Raw genomic sequence first — 16,975 nt, 5'->3', positions numbered from 1 at the left:
CGGTGCGGTGTTCGGTCCGGTCCATCATGGTTCAAGAGTCCCGGAGATCAGTCGGACCTTCAGGAACCAAATAAAACCTCAGGAACATTCAGCTGACCCAGATTTCAGGCCAAGAACCAACTTCGACATGGTTCTGGTCTGGTTCTGGCTGTAAATCCTCCTCCTTTGGTTTGTACTGGTGACCCGCTGTGGCCGAGCTGCTGCTCATGTGTTGCTTTCTTTTTCTCAAATATCACTAACAATAAAGGAGATGTTGAATGTCAGAAATTCTGGTTCCGGATGTTTTTACAGTTGGACCAGGAAGCAGAGGCGTTTCCAACCAAACTCATTTTAATTTAATAACAACGCCACTGCTTTTCATGTCAAACTGAATAAAAACTGAAATGTCGCTTTATTTGGGGACGTCCTTCTGGGGCCGGTTTGGTTGGGCTTTCAGATCCGGCGGACTTCCTCCAGAACCTTCTGGGTGGCTCTGAAGGGAAACTGGAACGGCAAGATGCCGGCGGCCTCCAGGTCGCCCTTCAGACTGCACAGCAGCTGTTCTACTCCTGCAGGACGGAGAAGACGGACGTCAGAGACACGCGGGACATCAGAAACAAGCGGGAGGCTGCAGGTAGACTGACCTGGGCGCCCTGGTCCAGGTCCAGCTGCAGAGCCTCCATGGCGGTCCGTTTGGACTCCAGAATCTCCTGGAAACAGGTTTCAGACTCAGATAATCCAGGAGAACCGGGATTCTCCTTCACTCCTGAAAGCTGCTGGTTAGCATCAGAACCTGGAATTAGGCCATTCTGCTACTTATGTAGCAACAGCTAACTAGCTTCTAGCTACCTAGCTTAAGGTTTTACTCTAGGTTTTCTACTGAGGAGTTTCTCAACTATTATGAACCTGGTAGCGACTCTGATGTCATCAGTTCAGTTGTAAGTAACAAACACTCTGTGATGTGTCATCAGCTCAGTTGCTAAGCTAACAAACACTCTGTGATGTCATCGGCTCAGTTTGCTAAGCTAACAAACACTCTGTGATGTCATTGGCTCAGTTGCTAAGCTAACAAACACTGTGATGTCATCAGCTCAGTTGCTAAGCTAAACAAACATGATGTCATCAGCTCAGTTGCTAAGCTAACAAACACTCTGCAATGCCATCAGTTCGGTTGCTAAGCTACCAAACACTGTGATGTCATCGGCTCAGTTGCTAAGCTAACAAACACTCTGTGATGTCAGCGGCTGAGTTGTTGCTAAGCTAACAAACACTCTGTGATGTCATCAGTTCAGTTGTGCTAAGCTAACAAACACTCTGTGATGTCATCAGTCAGTTGCTAAGCTAACAAACACTCTGATGATGTCATTAGTTCAGTTGCTAAGCTAACAAACACTCTGTGATGTCATCGGCTGAGTTGCTAAGCTAACAAACACTCTGTGATGTCATCGGCTGAGTTGTTGCTAAGCTAACAAACACTGTGATGTCATCGGCTCAGTTGTTGCTAAGCTAACAAAACACTCTGTGATGTCATCGGCTCAGTTGTTGCTAAGCTAACGAAACTCCTTGCTGCTGTGCCTCCAACATTCCAGAGAAACCAGAATGATGAGTTCAGTGAGGAGGATGAAGATTTCTCTTCTGCCAGACCTTCTCCTCTCCTGCAGGGCGGATTCTAACTTTGAGTTCACAGGAAGCTGAAGAAGCTGCTGCAGACAGGAAGTACTGAGAGAGAAATACTTCAACATGGTTTTGCTCCAGTGAAAGTCAAATCTCATACAGCTGACTGAACAACCGTCTGGTTTCCTTCAGGATGAATCAGCTGCTCCTGAGTTAAACTCCTCCTGGTGTTTAACTGCCGGTAGAAGTTCTGGTGCTGCCCAGCGGAGCGGCCCTCCGGCCTCTACCTGCAGCTTGTAGGCGCTGCTGCGCGCCGTGGGCTCCACGCTGCAGACGGACAGCGCGGCGCTCAGCTGCGCCTCCTTCTTCTCCAGAGTCTGGCTCAGCGCCTCCAGCTTCCTCTGCAGCAGGATCTTCTTAAGGCCGCTCTCTGCTGGACGTCCAGGATGCTCTGCGTCTGCCTCCTCAGCAGCTCGTCACGCTCCTGCTGCACCTGCGGGGGGGAGGGGTCGGCAGGGAGGAGCAGGAGCGAGGAGTGTGAGGAGGGAGGGAGAGGTTTACCTTCTGGAAGGCCTGCAGCAGCAGCTCGTGTTCCACCGTCAGGTCTCTGAGCTCTGATCAACCAGCTTCTGCTGAGCTCGGTACTCCTGCTCACACACCATCATCGTCACCATCGGCGCTGAGCAGCTTCCAGGTGTTGGCTCCGCCCCCTTACCTCCATCCTCTGCTTGGAGTGCTGGTGCTCCTGTAGCCGTCTGTGCAGCTCCGGCAGCTTCTGCTGGACTCTCCTGCAGCGTCGTCTTCAGATGCTGGTTCTCCTGCTCAGCTGCTGAGATCTTCTTCTCCCACCGCAGCTTCTGGTTCTGCAGCTTCTTCAGCTCGCCCTGGAGCAGAGAGGGAGGGCTCAGGGACCCAGTGGGATAAACTCCAGAGGATCCAGTGGGATCTACTCCAGAGGATCCAGTGGGATCTACTCCAGAGGATCAGTGGGATTACTCCAGAGGATCCAGTGGGAATCTACTCCAGAGGGATCTACTCCAGAGGATCCAGTGGGATCTACTCCAGACAATCCAGTGGGATCTACTCCAGAGGATCCAGTGGGATCTACTCCAGACAATCCAGTGGGATCTACTCCAGAGGATCCAGTGGAATCTACTCCAGAGGATCCAGTGGGATCTACTCCAGAGGATCCAGTGGGATCTACTCCAGACAATCCAGTGGGATCTACTCCAGAGGATCCAGAGGGATCTACTCCAGACAATCCAGTGGGATCTACTCCAGAGGATCCAGAGGGATCTACTCCAGACAATCCAGTGGGATCTACTCCAGAGGATCCAGTGGGATCTACTCCAGAGGATCCAGTGGGATCTACTCCAGAGGATCCAGTGGGATCTACTCCAGACAATCCAGTGGGATCTACTCCAGAGGATCCAGAGGGATCTACTCCAGAGGATCCAGTGGGATCTACTCCAGAGGATCCAGTGGGATTACTCCAGAGGGATCTACTCCAGAGGATCCAGTGGGATCTACTCCAGACAATCCAGTGGGATCTACTCCAGAGGATCCAGTGGGATCTACTCCAGAGGATCCAGTGGGATTTACTCCAGAGGGATCTACTCCAGAGGATCCAGTGGGATCTACTCCAGACAATCCAGTGGGATCTACTCCAGAGGATCCAGAGGGATCTACTCCAGTGGACCCAGTGGGATCTACTTTGGGTAGATCCCAGAGGGACCAACTAAAGACACCAGAGGCAGCACTACGATGGTTCATCTACCTTCCAGGTGTGCTGCTCGTAGTGCTTTGTGTCCAGGAATTCCTCAAACGTCCCTTCTGTCCGTTCTCTCCTGTTGTCGTGTTCCTTGTTCAGGGACACCAGGTGACATTTCTTGAAGGTGTCGATCTCCGTCAGAGCGTTCATCAGCTTCCTCTGGAACATCTCTGCCAGGGACCGTATGGTGACCAGCTTCTGCACCTCCAGCACTGAACAGGAACGATGAGGAAGACCAGGAAGGAAACCCGGGAGGAAGCACCGAGCTGCACTCACCTTGCATCCGGCGCTCAAACTCTCCGCCGAGCCTCATCAGCTCCCTCTGGTGGTTCTGGGGAGGAAGAGCAGGCATGAGACGGAAGCCAAAGCTTGAAGCCGGAGCAGAGGATCGTCTTCTCACCAGCTTCAGCATCTTGATGGAGGCGTGCTCCTGGAGCCTCTTCTCTCTGTTGTCCATTTGCAGATCCCGGAGCTGCCGGCGCAGATCCAGCTCCACGTCCGTGCTCTGCTTCTGCTGCAGTGAGCGGCACGTCACGGCGTCCGTCTTCACCTCAGAGACGGCGTTGTGCTGCTCGGACAGGACGTGCTTCATCTTCTGCTTGTAGACCTGAAAACCCGACAGAGTCAGGATCGGACCGGGAGAACCGCAGGACCGGAAGAACCGCAGGACCACCTCGCAGGGTCAGTGGAGGACAGTCATCTCCTCTCTGTGTTGCTCGTCGACCTCTGACTCTCTGCAGTGGTATTCCTCAGCTGGATCTCGGACTCCTCCAGGTTCTTCTTGATCGTCTCCCAAACGATCTTGGTCTTGTCCCGCTCCCAGCTGGAAGAGGCTCTTTTCCTTCCGCACCGTGTCCAGCTCCTCCTGGATCCGGAGGGCGAAATCCCACAACTGCAACACATTGCAGACAATCAGGGCGGGATTAACCAGGAAACTGCAAAGGAATTAATCTGGTTTTAATCTGGTGTTGAATGACCCCGGATTAAAACCAGTCAAACTGACCCAGTTCATTCAAATCGACCCGGATATAAATGGAAAATTAAGAAAGTTACTTTAGGTTTGGGCCTTCAGCCAATCAGCACTAAGGACAGCGAATGGCGTTCATGGATTGGCTGCTTTGCAAATCCCAGCCAATAGCGTGTCAGATGTCATCAGGGTTTGAACCAGAAAACGATCAGATTTTCATCAAATCGTCTGGAGTGGCGCCTGCAGACGAACCATGAACCAGCCAGAGTCCAAAAGCTCAACTATTATCTGACTTCAGTGGAAACTCATTTCAAACGTGTCTGAATTCAGGAAAACGTGTAGAAATGTACTTTGAATAATGAGACTGCTGCTGTAGAGGATAAAGATGAGCGCTGCATCCCTGGCGCTCATTCATTTAACAAAACTACGCTTCAAATTCCCCACAGGAAGATTCAGCCTGTTCTGGAGTTCTACCAAATTAAGCTTTAAAATGTTAGCTCCTGCAGGTCCTCCACCATCTAACAGTCGCATGTTTGTTCTGCCGGTTTGCACCGGTTCCATCAGGTCCAAACTCTGAACACCAGCTAGCCTTGTTAGCATCAGCAGGAAGTGCTACCTGATCCTTGGACATGTCCTGTATGGGCGCAGAGTCCAGCAGCATGAAGGGGTTCACCTTCCCGCCTTTCCCTTTTTTGCCCTTTTTGCCTTTCTTTGGAGGCTGAAGAAGGAAAACACAATTTGAGCTGCTGATGCTAAGCTAACATGCTAACGAGACATAATTCAGAATCTAACAGTTAATAAATTGATCTCATATTGCTGAACATGTAGTTTCCAGTAAAGTGTGAACATTTTCTCACCATTGTGGCTCACTGATCCGCTTCTCCCAGCAGAAGAAAATATAAAAGTTTAACTGTTGAAACAAACCAGAATGTGCTGCCATAGCAACGGGACAAAGAAATGTAAAACATGCAGCATTTGCTGCACAGTCTCTGAAATGCAACCGAAACATATTTAGAAAAATGTCTTTGAGATAGTCTTACAGTTTTGTAGTGAATATATTTGGTTCTGTGGATTTAATTGTTTCCCATAATTATCTTATAATTATGGCTTTTATTTGTGTTATTCTGTGGTTGACAGCATCATCTCTACTGTCATCTGTTGGGGCAGCAGCATCAGAACCAGGGATTTAAAGAACGCTGGTTCTGTTCTGGTTCTGGTTCTGTTCTGGTTCTGATTCTGTTCTGGTTCTGTTGTGGTTCTGGTTCTGATTCTGTTCTGGTTCTGGTTCTGTTTGGGGACGACACAAAGGGGGATTCTTTAAACGTTGACTAATGAGACCAGAGGCTTCTTCAGATTCACTGTGATACAGACTGATGCAGAAGACCTTTCCTGCCAACAGCCATCAGCATCGACAGTAACTTTTTGAAGAATCTGAATTAATGAGATACAACAACATTTAATTTCCCTTTGGGTTCAATAAAGTATGTTTGAATCAGAACCTTGAGTTTGGATTTATGTTTTAAGCGGCACAACTGGAGCCTGCAGTGCGCCGTTTTCCAGTAGGGGGCAGTAAAGCGCCCATAGCGCCAGTAAAGAAGAGCTGGTCTGTGATTGGTTAGAGTTGATACGGTATAAACAAAAGCTGAGCCCAAACTGCTCAAGTACACTTGGCTGCTTATGGAGGTTTTAGGGGTCAAAGGTTAAAGGTTACGGAATATTGCTCCTTCGGGGAACCTCTGCCTCGCTGCTTTAGCTCCGGTTTCCGCAGTTCACGTCATGTTTTAGGCTCCGTTGCTGGGAGGCTAATGTGGCTAAAGCTAGCTCAGAGCTAAAGTCCGGTAGCTTTTAAATGAAGTTCGGTTCGGTTCGGGAACTGACCCAAGTCTAAAGAGCGGTTGAGTTCGGCCCCTGGAGCCGCCATGAGCCGTTCCCCGGTGTGACTGAAGGGGGAGGATGGCAGCAGAGCTGTTCCCCGCCAAGAAGCTGGTGTCTCCGGCCTCAAGCAGCAGCAGCTCCGCCGCTTCGCTCCAGCAGCAGAACCTGAGCAACAACAACCCGGCGCCGGGCTGCAGCTGGCAGGGCCTGTTCCCCACCATCCGGGAGAGGTGAGTGGGTACCGGGGTACCGGCGCTCCCGGGGTACCGGCGCTCCCCGGGGTACCGGCGCTCCCCGGGGTACCGGCGCTCCCCGGGGTACCGGCGCTCCCCGGGGTACCGGCGCTCCCCGGGGTACCGGCGCTCCCCGGGGTACCGGCGCTCCCCGGGGTACCGGCGCTCCCCGGGGTACCGGCGCTCCCCGGTCAGAAAGTCATCAAAATTTAGTCTAGTTTTTATGAAACTTTCAAATTTAATAAATTAAAAGTCAGAAAACAAATAAATGGTATAATAACTGAATGCAGAGAAAGTTTTATTCATTGTTATGAAATGTTTTTCATTGCTGGTTCCGTCCAGACTAATTGAAGTTATTGCAATAATAATAATAATGTTGTTTTGAGACCATTTTCCATAATCCAAGAACACAATGAACTTTGAACTCTAATAAACATTTAATTCTGGAACCAGAAGACTTTTTGAATATCCAAAAGAATTAAATAAAAAGAATTATAAAGTCTCTGTAAACAAAACTGAAACCAAATCACAACAAAACATTTATCATCCAGTTTTTGCCAGAAAAGGAAAAATAATAAATCCTGCTGGTAGAAACTATTCAGTTTGTTTCAGTTTATCCCAGTGATTGCTGCTGTAGCTACGGACGAATTTCTCTACCGGAAGATGAAATAAGAATATTTGTGGAAATCTGTGATGAATGGTTATGACTCATATGAAGAGTTTCCTCTCAGCTGGAAATTCACATTTTATCATTTGAAAATCAAAAAAAGTTAAGCTGGAGTTGAAATTTCAGACTTGTTTAGTAATTAACATAAATAAATATGAATGACACTCCATTATTTACACAAGCAGATTTTTACCGTAAAATGTGCAGAAATGTGAGGCGACATTTTGACTTCATTAATCTCAGGTCTGGAATCTGCTGCTTGTTTTCACCTGAAATTAACATTTTCTTTAAATTTTAGATTTTTATTTTATCCTGATCAAAAATAATAAACACAGGGATGTTTCTTCCGAACCAGCCGACCAGCCGGGGTAAAGGCGTCTGGAGCTGCAGCTTTATGAACTTTAACTGAATTTAGGTGTAATTCAAGTAAAATAAAAACCTTAAACTAAGTGCAGTTAAAAAGTAGAAATGATTATCGAGAAACTGTGTTTCTGTCATTTCTGTGAAGTTTTGGTTCATATTTCTGTCTGTAGGAATTCAGTCATGTTCAACAACGAGATGATGGCGGACGTTCACTTCGTGGTCGGACCGCCGGGCGCCACTCAGAGGGTTCCTGGACACAAGGTCGAGTCCCGACAGCTTCTAGGGCGAGATCTCTAGAGATAGATGTATAGAAACAGATCTGCTGCAGAGCTGCTCATATTTAATGTTTAGGGTATTAAAGCTTCTTCACTGCCTTCGTGACTTTAAACCAGAATTATTATTATTATTATTATTATTATTATTATTATTCTATTACAGCCGTTTCCTGCAGGGGGCGACTCGTTGCGTCTAAAGTCTTTTAGAAACCAGGTTCTGTTGGCTTCTGACCCGGTTCCGGTTCTGCTGTTCCTCTCGGCAGTACGTTCTGGCCGTGGGCAGCTCCGTGTTCCATGCCATGTTTTACGGCGAGCTGGCCGAGGACACGGAGGAGATCCGGATCCCGGACGTGGAGCCGCCGTCCTTCCTGGCCATGCTGAAGTGGGTCGGACTATCCGTTCGGACCTCAGAACCAGAACCGGTCTGCTAACCCGGCCTCTCCTCCACAGGTACATCTACTGTGACGAGATCGACCTGTGCGCCGACACGGTGCTCGCCACCCTCTACGCCGCCAAAAAGTACATCGTGCCTCACCTGGCGCGGGCCTGCGTCAACTTCCTGGAAACGAGCCTGAGCGCCAAGAACGCCTGCGTGCTTCTGTCGCAGAGCTGCCTGTTCGAGGAGCCGGACCTGACGCAGCGCTGCTGGGAGGTCATCGACGCGCAGGCCGAGCTGGCGCTGCGCTCCGAGGGCTTCTGCGACATCGACGTGCAGACGCTGGAGAGCATCCTGCGACGGGAGACGCTCAACGCCAAGGAGATGGTCGTGTTCGAGGCGGCGCTGAGCTGGGCGGAGGCCGAGTGCCAGCGCCGCGACTTGCCACCCTCCATCGACAACAAGCGGCTGGTGCTGGGCAAGGCCATCTACCTGATCCGCATCCCCGCCATGGCGCTGGAGGACTTCGCCAACGGCGCGGCGCAGTCCGGCGTGCTGACGCTCAACGAGACCAACGACATCTTCCTGTGGTTCACGGCGTCCCGCAAGCCGGAGCTGCTGTTCTGCACCAAGCCGCGGAAGGGGCTGGCGCCGCAGCGCTGCCACCGCTTCCAGTCCTGCGCTTACCGCAGCAACCAGTGGCGCTACCGCGGCCGCTGCGACAGCATCCAGTTCGCCGTGGACCGCCGCGTCTTCATCGCCGGCTTCGGCCTGTACGGCTCCAGCTGCGGCTCGGCCGAGTACAGCGCCAAGATGGAGCTGAAGCGGCAGGGAGTGCCCATGGCGCAGCGCGTCATCAAGTTCTTCTCCGACGGCTCCAGCAGCACCTTCCCGGTCTGGTTCGACTACCCGGTCCAGATCGAGCCCGACACCTTCTACACGGCCAGCGTGGTTCTGGACGGCAACGAGCTCAGCTACTTTGGCCAGGAGGGCATGACGGAGGTCCAGAGCGGCAAGGTCACCTTCCAGTTCCAGTGCTCCTCCGACAGCACCAACGGGACCGGGGTCCAGGGCGGCCAGATCCCAGAACTCATCTTCTACGCCTGAGCCGGGTCGCCGCGGGAAGCCGGGGGACTACTTCCAGCGGCGGATGAATACACTAACGGTCTGAGTGACAAAACGGAGCCAAACTTTTGCTCCATATTTTCATTTGTTTGTGCCGCAATTATTTTAAACGTTATGAAAGTTTCCAGAGGTCATGAAAGGTCAAGCAGACCCTCTTCTGGGTGCTTTGAGACGTCGTTGACCTCTGACCTCTGGACTCTTGATTATCTTCTAATGGCAGCACAGATAAAGTTTTGCTGACACCAGTTCATTTATAGATTATTGATTATTAATCTCTGAAGGCGGTTCCGGTCTGAAGTAAGGTCGGGAAATGAAGCAGAACCCGACCGGATCTCTGCGTCGGACCTCCCAGTGCCTTAATGACGTGTAGATCCGGGTCTGCTGAGCCGGGTCAGAACCGTTTTCAGGTTCAGATCTGTGTTGATCCGCGGGTCGTTTCAGTCGGTTTCGACCCGTCGTGTAGAAGAAAATGGTTCTGATCTGCTGGGTTCTGGTTCACCTCCAGAACCAGAACTGGTCCACTTCCTGCTCTCAGAGGAGCAGTTCCTGTTGGGATCGGGTCAGAACCTCAGCTAGATCGACCAGACCACTGGGACCGGGTCGTGGTTCTGATGGTGCTGCTGCTCCTCAGTTTGTTGCCTTAGTGAAGCTGCTGAGTGGCGCAGTTCCTGCTGCAGCCTGAAGGTGGCAGTGTTTGCTGTTACCTGGAGCTGGAGCTTCCCCTTTCTGAGGTTCTGGATGAGGTTCTGCCATCGTTTGGACCTGAAGCTCATTGCTTTTTTCATTTAATCACCTAGAAACGGGTTGAACCCGGTTCACACGTTCCTTTAGTTTTGTCTGTTTTCCTGTTTTGTGTTTCCTGTTTCCTGTTTTCTGCCTCCATCCTGGATGAAACTCGGTGGCCTTATCTAACTCATGTAGTGATGAAATAAAAAGTTTAAAAAGTTTATCTTTGCTGCGTTTTACCTGAAGAAAATGTTGCAGAAATAAACTGGAGACATGAAGAATTCAGCAAACGTTCTGGTTCTAGTTCTGGTCCTGCGGTGAACGGGTCCAGCAGTTGGGTCTGTGAAGGTTCTGGAGGATCCAGAAAGCTTGTTCTGGATCTGGATCTGGAGGGAACCAGGAGATTCCTGCGGATCTGACAAGCTGTTGCAGGAAACTGAAGCCAGTCGGATCAGAGGAGACGCCAAAGTTCTGCCAGATGTTCTGACCGTACAGAACCGGTTTCTGTGGACCAACATCTGCTTCACTTACCTGGAACTGTGGAGGAAAGTAACTAGGTACTTAGTTCAGGTGTAATGAGATACATGTTACCTGTATTTACAGGGAAAAATCTGAGTGAATCATTTTGTTACATTTGATGGGATGAAAACTGCAGGAAACCCTGGAGACCTTTAAATTACACAAAAATGCTACTAAACTAAAAACGGTTTGAAATTAATATGTTTTGTTAAAACAACTTTCTGCTCATAAACTAAAACACAGTAAAAGTTTAACAAGGTAAGTTTTTATTTGAATTACATTTTGCACTGGTAACATTACGAGTTTTTAAGTATTTTGTTTTTCAAAGTAACTTAGATTATTTCTCAAGCTGCAGATTCTCCTTCCGGGCCACAAGGCGGCGCGCTGCAGTGAAACGGCTCATCTCAGAAGAAGACAGTCAGTCCAAAGTCTGATCCGCCTGTTGGATTCGGAACTTTGTGAGAGTCCTGTTGGACCGAAGCAGCGCCATGAACCGGCTGAAGCTCATCTCCGGACACCTGAGTCCCGGCCTCCGGAGCTCCGACTGCGGCTGCGCGGCGCCCAGCCCCGGGGACGAGGTGGTGGTGGTCCACGGCCGGAGGACCGCGATCGGAAAGGCCAAAAAAGGAAGTTTTAAGGTTCGTACGGTCCGAGAAAACAGCAGAACCCGAACAATACCGGACTTGACCGAGTTAAGCCGATGTTCCAACCTGTCGCCGCAAGCCCCGCCCCCTGCCGGTAGACTCCGCCCACTGAGTGGAAGTGGGATGTTGCGTAGATTTATTAAAGTCAAACTGATTTTATAGAAAGAGACTGAAGATGAGATATAAATATTTGAAGGCTATTGGAAATAAAATCTATCATTATGATGAAAGTTTTCTGATTAATCGCTAACTAGCAGGTTAAAGTTGATCCACTGGGATAATTGGGACTAATCCCAGTCAGGTCCTGATTTTCTTTGGAAGCAGACTGGGATTGAATGTTCCGGTTTTAAATCTGAAACAGATTCATTCACTGGTTTGAACCGGACTGGTTCAGAGGCCCGGAGGGGCCACATGCTAACAAACCGGCTTCCTGCAGGACACCACGCCGGACGAGCTGCTGAGCGCCGTGATGACGGCCGTCCTGGAGGACGTGGGACTGTCCCCGGAGCAGCTGGGGACGTCTGTGTGGGTGAGTGTAATACCCAGCCTGGCCTGAAGGGGCACATCGTCCTGCTAACGAGGCTATCTGTCTGCAGGAAAACGTTCTGCAGCCTGGAGCCGGAGCACTGATGGCCCGAGTGGCTCACTTCCTGAGGTTAGGATCAAGGGTCAGAGGTCAGGTGTAGAGGCCTTTAAAGGGGTGGGGCCTGGAGGTTCTAACAGCTGTTCTGCTTGCAGCGGTTTTCCAGAGAAGGTTCCGGTTTACACAGTGAACAGGCAATGTTCCTCTGGCCTGCAGGCGCTGCTCAACATCGCAGGTAACGCCTGACCCTAACCCTCACCCAGCCTGAACCCTAACCCACACCCGGCCTGACCCCTAACCCTCACCCGGCCTGACCCCTAACCCTCACCCGGCCTGACCCCTAACCCTCACCCGGCCTGACCCTAACCCTCACCCAGCCTGAACCCTAACCCTCACCCGGCCTGACCCCTAACCCTCACCCGGCCTGACCCCTAACCCTCACCCGGCCTGACTGCTTCCAGCTGGTTCCTCCGGGCCGCCGGCCCAGTCTGACCCGGTTGTTCTGTTTCTCAGGGTCCATCCGGAGCGGATCCATCCAGCTGGGCCTGGCCTGCGGGTGAGTTCCTGAAGTTTCCTTCTCTTCCCGTCAGCCGTTCAAAGTTCTCCAGACGTTCAGAGACCCGTTCACTTCGTCATCCCGACCTCTGACCTCTGGTCTGCTGCGTTTCAGAGTGGAGAGCATGTCGCTCCGATCCATGGGGGATCCAGGAGATCTGAGCTCCGGACTGTCGGCCAACGCCAAGGCGAGGACTGCCTGATCCCCATGGGGTGAGAGGAGGCGAGGCAGAGCCGATCGATCGATCGAGCAATAATCAATACGACCAACGGGAGGAATTACGGCTTCAGAATCATGAAGTTGATCCATCAGCAGAAAACTCTCAGCATGAACGTCCTTCACTAAATCACTGAAGATCAGGATATTTACTGATATCCTCCTTTATTGATTGATGTTGCAACATTTTCCAATCAGCCTGATTGGCTCCGGAATCGATCCTCCATGTTTTCTGTCTCCTCAGTGTGACGTCGGAGAACGTCGCTGAGCGCTTCGCCGTCTCCCGGCAGCAGCAGGACGCCTTCGCTCTCGACTCGCACATCAAGTTTGTTTCGTTTTTTAGCTCTGGAGCATTTTGTTTTTCCTGTGGTTCTCCCAGTGTTCCCAGTCGCTCCAGGTCTGGTCTTGAGCGGGCCGGTGCTGACCCGTGTGTCCCCGCAGGGCGGCCCGGGCCCGGGACTCGGGGCAGTTCGACCAGGAGATCGTTCCCGTCTCCGTCACGGTCCGGGACGAGTCGGGCCGGGAGCGGCGGTTGGAGGTCCGGAGGGGACGAGGGAATCCGGGCCGGAACGACCCTGGAGGACCTGGCCCGCTTCGACCCGCCTTCAAACCCGACGGAACCACTACGGCAGGTCAGAACCGCCCTCCCTGCAGCACCGTCTCCCGCCGGCGCCGCTGACTCCGCTCTGTTCCAGGAAACTCCAGCCAGGTGAGCGACGGAGCGGCAGCGGTTCTGCTGGGCCGCCGGGGCCGCCGTGGAGGAACTGGGTCTGCCGGTTCTGGGCGTGCTGCGGGGAAGTGCCGTGGTGGCGTCCCGCCGGACCTGATGGGTGTCGGCCCAGCGCTGGCCATCCCGGCCGCGCTGCGGCAGGCAGGTGAGGCGACCGGAACCTTCTGGATCAGAACCAACCCGACGGAACCAACATGACCTCCATTTTCCTCATCAGGACTGAAAGTGAGCGACATCGACATCTTCGAGATCAACGAGGCGTTCGCCAGCCAGGTGTGGGTTTGTGTCAACTGTCTCCAGGTGTGTGTGTGTTAACTGTCTCCAGGTGTGTGTGTGTTAACTGTCTCCAGGTGTGTGTGTGTTAACTGTCTCCAGGTGTGTGTGTGTGTGTGTTAACTGTCTCCAGGTGTGTGTGTGTTAACTGTCTCCAGGTGTGTGTGTGTGTGTTAACTGTCTCCAGGTGTGTGTGTGTTAACTGTCTCCAGGTGTGTGTGTGTGTGTGTGTTAACTGTCTCCAGGTGTGTGTGTTAACTGTCTCCAGGTGTGTGTGTGTCAACTGTCTCCAGGTGTGTGTGTGTTAACTGTCTCCAGGTGTGTGTGTGTTAACTGTCTCCAGGTGTGTGTGTGTGTGTTAACTGTCTCCAGGTGTGTGTGTGTCAACTGTCTCCAGGTGTGTGTGTGTGTGTGTTAACTGTCTCCAGGTGTGTGTGTGTGTGTGTTAACTGTCTCCAGGTGTGTGTGTGTTAACTGTCTCCAGGTGTGTGTGTGTCAACTGTCTCCAGGTGTGTGTGTGTTAACTGTCTCCAGGTGTGTGTGTGTTAACTGTCTCCAGGTGGTGTGTGTGTGTTAACTGTCTCCAGGTGTGTGTGTGTTAACTGTCTCCAGGTGTGTGTGTTAACTGTCTCCAGGTGTGTGTGTGTTAACTGTCTCCAGGTGTGTGTGTGTTAACTGTCTCCAGGTGTGTGTGTGTCAACTGTCTCCAGGTGTGTGTGTGTGTGTGTGTTAACTGTCTCCAGGTGTGTGTGTGTGTGTTAACTGTCTCCAGGTGTGTGTGTGTTAACTGTCTCCAGGTGTGTGTGTGTTAACTGTCTCCAGGTGTGTGTTTGTGTGTCAACTGTCTCCAGGTGCGTGTGTGTTAACTGTCTCCAGGTGTGTGTGTGTTAACTGTCTCCAGGTGTGTGTGTGTTAACTGTCTCCAGGTGTGTGTGTGTGTGTCAACTGTCTCCAGGTGTGTGTGTGTTAACTGTCTCCAGGTGCGTGTGTGTTAACTGTCTCCAGGTGTGTGTGTGTGTGTCAACTGTCTCCAGGTGTGTGTGTGTTAACTGTCTCCAGGTGGTGTGTGTGTGTGTTAACTGTCTCCAGGTGCGTGTGTGTCAACTGTCTCCAGGTGTGTGTGTGTTAACTGTCTCCAGGTGTGTGTGTGTGTGTTAACTGTCTCCAGGTGTGTGTGTGTTAACTGTCTCCAGGTGTGTGTGTGTGTGTGTGTCAACTGTCTCCAGGTGTGTGTGTGTTAACTGTCTCCAGGTGTGTGTGTTAACTGTCTCCAGGTGTGTGTGTGTGTGTGTGTTAACTGTCTCCAGGTGTGTGTGTGTCAACTGTCTCCAGGTGTGTGTGTGTGTCAACTGTCTCCAGGTGTGTGTGTGTTAACTGTCTCCAGGTGTGTGTGTGTGTCAACTGTCTCCAGGTGTGTGTGTTAACTGTCTCCAGGTGTGTGTGTGTCAACTGTCTCCAGGTGTGTGTGTGTTAACTGTCTCCAGGTGTGTGTGTGTCAACTGTCTCCAGGTGTGTGTGTGTGTGTGTTAACTGTCTCCAGGTGTGTGTGTGTCAACTGTCTCCAGGTGTGTGTGTGTGTCAACTGTCTCCAGGTGTGTGTGTGTTAACTGTCTCCAGGTGTGTGTGTGTGTGTGTGTGTCAACTGTCTCCAGGTGTGTGTGTGTGTGTCAACTGTCTCCAGTGTGTGTGTTAACTGTCTCCAGGTGTGTGTGTGTCAACTGTCTCCAGGTGTGTGTGTGTCAACTGTCTCCAGGTGTGTGTGTGTTAACTGTCTCCAGGTGTGTGTGTGTGTGTAACTGTCTCCAGGTGTGTGTGTGTCAACTGTCTCCAGGTGTGTGTGTGTGTGTGTGTTAACTGTCTCCAGGTGTGTGTGTCAACTGTCTCCAGGTGTGTGTGTGTGTCAACTGTCTCCAGGTGTGTGTGTGTTAACTGTCTCCAGGTGTGTGTGTGTGTGTGTCAACTGTCTCCAGGTGTGTGTGTGTCAACTGTCTCCAGGTGTGTGTGTTAACTGTCTCCAGGTGTGTGTGTGTGTCAACTGTCTCCAGGTGTGTGTGTGTGTGTGTTAACTGTCTCCAGGTGTGTGTGTGTCAACTGTCTCCAGGTGTGTGTGTGTCAACTGTCTCCAGGTGTGTGTGTGTAACTGTCTCCAGGTGTGTGTGTGTGTGTCAACTGTCTCCAGGTGTGTGTGTGTCAACTGTCTCCAGGTGTGTGTGTGTTAACTGTCTCCAGGTGTGTGTGTGTTAACTGTCTCCAGGTGGTGTGTGTTAACTGTCTCCAGGTGTGTGTGTGTGTGTCAACTGTCTCCAGGTGTGTGTGTGTCAACTGTCTCCAGGTGTGTGTGTGTTAACTGTCTCCAGGTGTGTGTGTGTTAACTGTCTCTCTCTCCAGGCCGTGTTCTGCGTTCATCGTCTTGGTCTTCCTCCAGAGAAGGTGAATCCTCTAGGGGGCGCCATCGCTCTGGGTCACCCTCTGGGCTGCACCGGCACCCGGCAGGTTGTGACGCTGCTGAATGAACTGCGGCGCCGAGGCAGGAGGTGGGTCCGGTTCAGTCGCAGCAGCGGAACCTGGTCGGGCCGGGTTCTGACCCGGTTCCGCTCTCTCTGTCAGGGCTTTCGGAGTCGTCTCCATGTGCATCGGGACCGGGATGGGAGCCGCCGCCGTGTTCGAGTTTCCCGGGCCGTAGCGACCCGATTCATATGGGTCCGACAGCTTCGACCCGGAACATCAGGAAAGTTTCCAGTGATTCCAGTTTAATCGGCCCAATTCCTGAAAACTGATTTCAGTTTCTGTCCCACCTTTAACGTCTGACCGGCTGCTGATCTCAGCTGATAACCAGACCCAAACAGTTCTGGTCAGAACGGCCTGAGGAGGACGAGTTCCCACCAGGCTGATTTTTCCTCCAGGCTGATTCAACTGGATCTTCAAATGTTTAATTTTTTAAAAGCAAAAAAGATTTAATAGTAACACATTAACATGTATCAGAACCGAGCCAATCAAAAATCACCAGGCTGATTTCTCCATATTTTCATGCAGATCCCCTTAAAGGGCCGGTTCAGGCAAAATGTGTAAATAAAATCACCCAATAACAAACTGATAAAATATTGACAACTATTTCTGTGTTCATTTCTTGGAATGAAATTGTTGCATCATTTTCTACTGATGATGTAACAAAGATAAAAATGGATCTGATCAATTAACCGCTGTGATCTGAAGGTTGCTTGTTTCCTCAGAGGGCCTCATGAAACGTTTTGCCGGGCCAGATTTGGCCCCGAGCCTCGAATTTGACACACAAGCTCCTGAACGTTCCTCATGTTCAGCTGGGCCGGCCCAAATGGTTCTGGTCAGAACCCGTCCTAGCAGAAGTCCAGTGTCTGCTGGTTAAATCCAACCAATCAGCTCCTGCTGCTGACGTCAGAATATTTAATCATTTCCTCAATAAAGGCTTCTCTTTGGAGGCTTTTATTGTGACACTGCTTCCTGTTG

The 16,975-nt window shown here is 51.2% G+C and overlaps 1 protein-coding gene and 2 pseudogenes across 3 annotated transcripts; 2 read left to right on the top strand and 1 right to left on the bottom strand.

Moving 5' to 3' along the window:
• Window positions 1-156: 156 nt before the first annotated feature.
• LOC129355569 (dynein regulatory complex subunit 4-like) lies at window positions 157-5,343 on the bottom strand (annotated as a pseudogene).
• Window positions 5,344-5,910: 567 nt separating this feature from the next.
• LOC129355583 (BTB/POZ domain-containing protein 3-like) lies at window positions 5,911-10,192 on the top strand. 3 transcript variants are annotated; one of them, XM_055025179.1, is made up of 4 exons: window positions 5,911-6,436; window positions 7,640-7,730; window positions 8,008-8,126; window positions 8,195-10,192. In XM_055025179.1, the coding sequence occupies exons 1-4, from the start codon at window positions 6,285-6,287 to the stop codon at window positions 9,225-9,227; spliced, it is 1,395 nt and encodes a 464-aa protein (XP_054881154.1). In that variant the 5' UTR covers window positions 5,911-6,284; the 3' UTR covers window positions 9,228-10,192. The 3 variants fall into 3 exon arrangements, with proteins under 3 accessions (XP_054881154.1, XP_054881153.1, XP_054881155.1); XM_055025178.1 differs by having other exon boundaries at window positions 7,908-10,192; XM_055025180.1 differs by lacking the exon at window positions 5,911-6,436 and having other exon boundaries at window positions 7,643-7,821; window positions 7,908-10,192.
• Window positions 10,193-10,831: 639 nt separating this feature from the next.
• LOC129355552 (3-ketoacyl-CoA thiolase B, peroxisomal-like) lies at window positions 10,832-16,689 on the top strand (annotated as a pseudogene).
• Window positions 16,690-16,975: the final 286 nt, after the last annotated feature.

The sequence above is a fragment of the Poeciliopsis prolifica genome, unplaced genomic scaffold (assembly GCF_027474105.1).
Source record: "Poeciliopsis prolifica strain line A6 unplaced genomic scaffold, Auburn_PproV2 SCAFFOLD138, whole genome shotgun sequence".
NCBI classification, from domain to species: Eukaryota; Metazoa; Chordata; class Actinopteri; order Cyprinodontiformes; family Poeciliidae; genus Poeciliopsis; species Poeciliopsis prolifica.
The sequence above is the reverse complement of the archived record's forward strand: the minus strand, read 5'-3'. Positions and strand labels throughout refer to the sequence as shown.

Coding starts and splice junctions, on each gene's coding strand:
- LOC129355583 (XM_055025178.1), top strand. CDS start 6,285: ATGGCAGCAGAGCTGTTCCCCGCCAAGAAGCTGGTGTCTCCGGCCTCA. Junction 6,437..7,639: donor TTCCCCACCATCCGGGAGAG/GTGAGTGGGTAC, acceptor TTCTGTCTGTAG/GAATTCAGTCATGTTCAACA. Junction 7,731..7,907: donor AGAGGGTTCCTGGACACAAG/GTCGAGTCCCGA, acceptor ATTCTATTACAG/CCGTTTCCTGCAGGGGGCGA.